The 6264-nt window shown below is 50.6% G+C and overlaps 1 protein-coding gene across 1 annotated transcript in view; it reads left to right on the plus strand.

Annotated features, from left to right (window-relative positions):
* Nucleotides 1-2209, plus strand: part of LOC111378334 — a 2949-nt gene extending 740 nt beyond the window's left edge. Inside the window, exons 2-3 of the mRNA XM_023001516.1 lie at nucleotides 8-1213; nucleotides 1646-2209. Coding sequence (XP_022857284.1) covers nucleotides 8-1213; nucleotides 1646-2209 — 1770 coding nt within the window. The remainder of the gene's footprint in view (nucleotides 1-7; nucleotides 1214-1645) is intronic.
* The last annotated feature ends 4055 nt before the right edge of the window (nucleotides 2210-6264 follow it).

Consider the following 6264-nt stretch of genomic DNA (forward strand, 5'->3'; position numbering starts at 1 on the left):
TTCGGAGTGCCAAGAAGCCTTCGAGTCTCTAAAGACACACCTCGGGGAAGCACCTCTCCTGTCAAAACCCCAGCCGGATGAATCTCTGTTGCTGTATCTAGCAGTTTTAGACGTGGCAGTCAGCGCGGTCCTAACCAGGGAAGAAAATGAGCGTCAATTGCCGGTGTATTACATCAGCGAAGCACTTCTCCCAGCTGAAACACGCTACTCCGACATGAAAAAACTGGCACTCGCACTTATCACAGCCTCAAGAAAGCTAAGGCCATACTTCCAAGCCCACTCAATACAAGTCCTCACCAATTTCCCTTTAAGACAAGTGATGCAGAAAACGGACGCGTCGGGACGCCTGCTGAAATGGGCTATTGAGCTCAGTGAGTTCGATCTCATGTTCCGACCTAGACGCGCTATCAAGGGCCAGGCCCTTGCCGATTTTATGGTCGAGTTTACCAAAGCCCCAGAAATGGAGGCCATAATGGAATCGACCGAGCCCCCCACATGGAAGTTGTTTGTAGATGAGTCTTCAGGAGAGGCTGGCGCGGGGGCAGGAATCGTGTTGGAAAGCCCAGAAGGCCATTTGCTAAATTGTGCTGTGAGATTCGGCTTCAGAGCCTCGAACAACGCGACCGAATATGAGGCCCTTCTGGCAGGTCTAAGGCTCGCTAAGGAAATGCAGGTCAGGAAGCTCCTAGCAAGCAGCGATTCTCAGCTCGTAGTAAATCAGGTAAATGGGGATTTCGCAGCCAAAGATGGTAACGTGCTCGCATACTTGAAGCTGGTTCTGGACATTATTCCCCATTTCGAAAGGTTCGAACTGACTCGAGTCCCCCGTCTAGAAAATTCCCATGCAGATGCCCTCTCAAAGTTAGCCAGCAGCATGGACTCAGAGCTTCTAAGCATCTTCCCCATTGAGCACTTATCGAGGCCCTCCACCTTCGAAGGCGAAGAGTTACTGTGGATAGAAGGCACCCCCTTGTGGATGCAGCCCATAATCGCGTATCTGAAGGAGCAAACACTGCCTGCTTCCAGAGGCGAGGCAAGAAAATTAAGAAGAAGGGTTGCACACTTCGTCCTTCAAGAAGACATCCTTTACAAGAGAGGCTTCGTTTTGCCCCTTCTTCGATGTGTGGGCGGCGAAGAGACCACATACATACTCAGAGAGATACATGAAGGGATCTGCGGAAATCACTTCGGAGGGACGGCTCTGGCGCACAAGGTTATCCGTCAAGGCTACTTCTGGCCAACCCTGAAAAGGGATGCTTGCCAATTTGTCCAGAAATGTGACAAGTGCCAGAGCTTCTCTAGCGTGCAAAGACAACCTGCTCAGAGCCTCTCTGTAGTGACCAGCCCTTGGCCATTCGCCAAGTGGGACATCGACTTCATTGGTCCACTCCCAAAAGGGAGGGGAAGCTCAACTTTCGCCATTGTCGCCATCGACTACTTCACTAAGTGGGTCGAGGCAGAACCCCTTGCCCGAATCACCGAGGCCAATACTACGAAGTTCGTTTGGAAAAACGTCATTTGCAGATTCGGCATCCCCCGCTCCATTGTCTCTGATAATGGGCGGCAGTTCGACAACAGGAAGATGCGAGACTTATGCGACGAACTGGGCATAAAGAAGGACTTCTCTACTCCGCATCACCCCCAGGCAAATGGACAGGTTGAAGCAGTGAACAAAACTATCAAGCACACCCTGAAAAGGAAACTGGATGCCTCGAAAGGCGCCTGGGTTGACGAACTCCCCCACGTCCTCTGGGCCATCAGAACGACTTGCCGGACTGCAACCGGCGAGACCCCATTTTCCATGACCTACGGAGCCGAAGCAATGAGTCCGGTCGAAGTTGGGGTCCCATCACATCGACGGATATATTTCAATGAGATCAGCAACGATGAGGCGCGCATAAGTGAACTACACTTCCTTGAGGAAAAGAGAGACGCTTCCCAAATGACCTTGGCAAAATATCATCACAAGATGACCCGCTTTTACAACTCCAAGGTCAAAAACAGAACTCTCCGCTTGGGCGACCTCGTCCTCAAAAGAGTTTTCCAATCTTCAAAACCAACCGGGTCAGGAGTTTTTGACCCGAACTGGGAAGGCCCTTACCGCATTCGGGGAGAATCCCGACCTGGTACCTTCGAGGTCGAAGATATGTCAGGAAGGATGCTACCTCACAAGTGGAACATCGAGCACTTGAGAAAATACTACCAGTGATAAGACTGTTTCGATCTGATCCTGAGTTGTCATAGCTAATCGGTTGTTCCGATCTGACCTTGGTTGTAAAGTTTATTAAGTGATGGAATCGCCTTTGTAAAGGGTGGTGTAATTTATCTTAGTAATGAATTTCCAGTTCCAAACCAGATCAGCTAGGGAATAGTTTCCTCAGTTCTTCGAAAGGTTCATTTGAGCGATCCGATCGTCAATTATTAGCTGATTACCAAGCGGTTCCTCGTGTTTCCCCAATTGGTCTGACCTCAAATTATTAAGAAGTTGAAGTGAGGAATCACTTCCTGCTCACTTAAGTGTTTGGACTTATGTTTGCTTAAGCGGACCGGTTCACAATTGTTAACTGATCGTTGTCACGAGGCAATTAGTCTAATGTTTGTCATTCATACAAGTATAAAACAAAAGGAATACAAAGAAGCAGAAGCCAAAAGACTTAACAGAAATTTAACAAAATTTTTCATTCCATTTCACAAAATTAAAGTACATTGGGGGCCGAAGCCATTACAAAATAAAAAATGAAAACCTAATCTGTGGGAGGAATTTCAGCACTGTTCGCCTCCTGGGCCTCTGGAGCCTCCTCAGTAACCTTATCAGGCCGACCTCCAGTGGGTCCCCCAAACTCTGCCTCCAGTTGAGAGATGTCCAGGGTAGGATGCACCTCCTTCAGTCGACCTAGTAGGCTTTGGGCACTCCACGAGGCCCAGAAGTTGGCAAAGTCGTCGTAAAAGGGATGGTCTTCGAAGTGATCAATAAAATTCTGAACCCCTACCTCCCCTGTAGACTTTAATTCTTCCTTCAGAGAGGCGATCTCCACTGACTGGGCCTCTGTCTGCTGCTTCAGCTCCACCTTTTCTCTGTTAGAGGCCTCCAGAGCATCGATGGCGAGCTTGTGGTGCTCGTTAGCGTGGTCAAGTCGCCGAGTCACCGCAGCCACTTGGCACTCCACTTCGTAGAACTCTTTCTTCAGCCGCTCCACCTCTGCCTGTGAAGCAGCAAGCTGGACCTCAGCAGCTCTCTTCTCCTCCTCTGCCTTGGTGGCTTTGGCCTGGGCAACTCGCACAGCATCCTCATAAAGCATCGCCTCCTCGAGGCGCTTGGCGAGGTCCTCCCTCTTGGAGTTTAGATCCTTCACTAAGCCCTCGAGCTGGATGCTTGTGCTTAGTGCCCGGGCCACGCAGGCGCTGTTCTCCGCCACCAAGTCTTCGGCCGTGCAGGAGGCGGTGTGGTCCCGCCACTCTTCAGTCCAATATTTGCTGTGGACCACCGCCACAACAGCTGTCTCTGGAGGAAGAGCCTCCAACACCTCCCTTACGGGCTCCTCTTGATTGGTGCCCAGGAAATCAACCTCTTTGGTGGAGCGGGCCCTTTTTCTCCTCTGCTACCCTGGAGCTTGTTCAATGGGTACGGTCGCAAGGGGCGCTGTGTCCGGGGCAGCGACAGGCTCTGCTGAAGCGGGGCTTCTCTCCGGGAGGGCCACCCCCGTGGGAATAGTTGTCTGCCTCAAAACTGGGGGTGGCCTCGTCACAGTTGGGCGTCTAGAAGGGGCAGCACTCTTCTTGCCCTTCCTTCGGAGGTCAGCCTCCGGGTCCTCTTGAACCTCCTCCTCCGTCGGGGGCTGGAGCCTCTTACTGACCTCCACCAACTCCTCCATTTGCTTCTTGTACGAAGAGGAGGAGGCCTTCAGCGCCCGTGCCTCGGCCATCATTTTCTGGATGGTCTTGAAGTCAGGGCGTACGGGCAGCTTCTTGCTGAAGTTATTTGCAAAGAAACGAATAAGAAATTAGTACAAGTCTAAGGAGTTCGGAATAAAAAAGTATGGGCTTCGGTCCTATTACCTTGAGACGCCATTAAGTCGTGAGTGATGAAATGGATGTTCTTACGGATCAGCCTGTGGTAGGACCTCTTCTTCTGAGGCAGCTGATAAATGACACAAATAGTGTCGAAGTCCTCTGTTGATAGCTCGCACCGAGGAAGAGAACCTACGAAAGCAAACATAACTGTTAGACAAAGGCCGAACCGAAGAGAAAATAAAAGGAGCAACAACTATACTCACTAAATGTTGAAAACTTCACCGGGACTGTAAGAGGCGCCAGGGGGTCCCCCTCCATTGTGTCCCATAGCCCCGCTGCCTAGCACCATGAGCTCTTCCATTCCTTGATGGAGCTCGGCAAATCGATCACAAATGGAGTGTGGGAACCCCATGACGTCAGGTAGTACCAACCCCGGGTCTTATCCCCCCCGGCAGTAACCTTGGGTATATAGAGGGTCTGGAAAACGGAAAGGGGCATCTCCACCCCTAATGACGCCTCTTTCCACAACATCCAGGAGCCCCCATCTGGCTCCAGGAGTTTGGATTGAGCTGCGTCGGAGCTAGACCGTAAGACCTAAGCACCAACCTAAAGCATGGGTGGATAGGCAGCCTAAGTCCGGCCCTAAGGATCGCCTCGCTAATGGCCACACAGCCCGGCATTGGGTAACAGGCTCTCTCTTCCGGCCCGGGGAGGATCAAGTCTATACTGTCTGGGATCCTATATTCCGTCCTAAGTCTACCCAGGTCGGCCTCCCTCAATTTTGATGGGTAATCCGACGCCCCCAATGCACAGAAGTATCTGGGGGGCTATCTGGTCGCTTCCATATGTTCTCCCCCCCATTATTGCCCCAACTATTTTTGAGGAGGTCGTCACAATGGGCTCGTCCACCCTCACTATTTCTAAGCCCCTCCCCAAACCATAACTCCCTTCCGAGGCTATTCGTTAAGAAATTTTTTATAGTCCAAATGGGTGTTGAAACTTACGGGTTTGGAAGTTTTTCCTAGCCGGGAATGATGCAGGATCGCCGGAGGTATCGTTCTCTCTCGTCGGAGTTGCTTGTAAAACGTCGGAAATCGTCGAAAATTTGAGAGCAAATTATGTTTTTAGTCTCACGAAAGTAGAAAACTCTGAGAAAACCCCAGAGTCCTCCTTTTATAGGAAAAACAAGTCCAATCTCCACCGTTGAATTCAAATGNAGGGGCATCTCCACCCCTAATGACGCCTCTTTCCACAACATCCAGGAGCCCCCATCTGGCTCCAGGAGTTTGGATTGAGCTGCATCGGGGCTAGACCGTAAGACCTAAGCACCAACCTAAAGCATGGGTGGATAGGCAGCCTAAGTCCGGCCCTAAGGATCGCCTCGCTAATGGCCACACAGCCCGGCATTGGGTAATAGGCTCTCTCTTCCGGCCCGGGGAGGATCAAGTCTATACTGTCTGGGATCCTATATTCCGTCCTAAGTCTACCCAGGTCGGCCTCCCTCAATTTTGATGGGTAATCCGACGCCCCCAATGCACAGAAGTATCTGGGGGGCTATCTGGTCGCTTCCATATGTTCTCCCCCCCATTATTGCCCCAACTATTTTTGAGGAGGTCGTCACAATGGGCTCGTCCACCCTCACTATTTCTAAGCCCCTCCCCAAACCATAACTCCCTTCCGAGGCTATTCGTTAAGAAATTTTTTATAGTCCAAATGGGTGTTGAAACTTACGGGTTTGGAAGTTTTTCCTAGCCGGGAATGATGCAGGATCGCCGGAGGTATCGTTCTCTCTCGTCGGAGTTGCTTGTAAAACGTCGAAAATCGCCGAAAATTTGAGAGCAAATTATGTTTTTAGTCTTACGAAAGTAGAAAACTCTGAGAAAACCTCAGAGTCCTCCTTTTATAGGAAAAACAAGTCCAATCTCCACCGTTGAATTCAAATGCAATCAATCTAAGCCGTTCGTCGCATCCTCAATCCGGTCCGTTGAAATGAAACGCCAGATTTGATCTACGCTCAAGATGTCGCTGTGACCTTCACGCTAAATTGAAACGCGTCACCTCGGTTACAACCAGCCGTCAATAATAATTACTAGCCGCAGCAGCCTTTTAGGAGAATGGGCATGGCACCCAACTGTCACCTTGGAAACACGCAACAGTTGTCAAATCATTGGACGTTTGGGTCGCCTCAGATGAGCTCCTTCCTCCAACTTTACAAAGTTTGGACGCACCTGACGCGAACGGCCCATTGGGTCG

Source organism: Olea europaea, unplaced genomic scaffold, assembly GCF_002742605.1.
Source record: "Olea europaea var. sylvestris unplaced genomic scaffold, O_europaea_v1 scaffold1802, whole genome shotgun sequence".
Taxonomy (NCBI): domain Eukaryota; kingdom Viridiplantae; phylum Streptophyta; class Magnoliopsida; order Lamiales; family Oleaceae; genus Olea; species Olea europaea.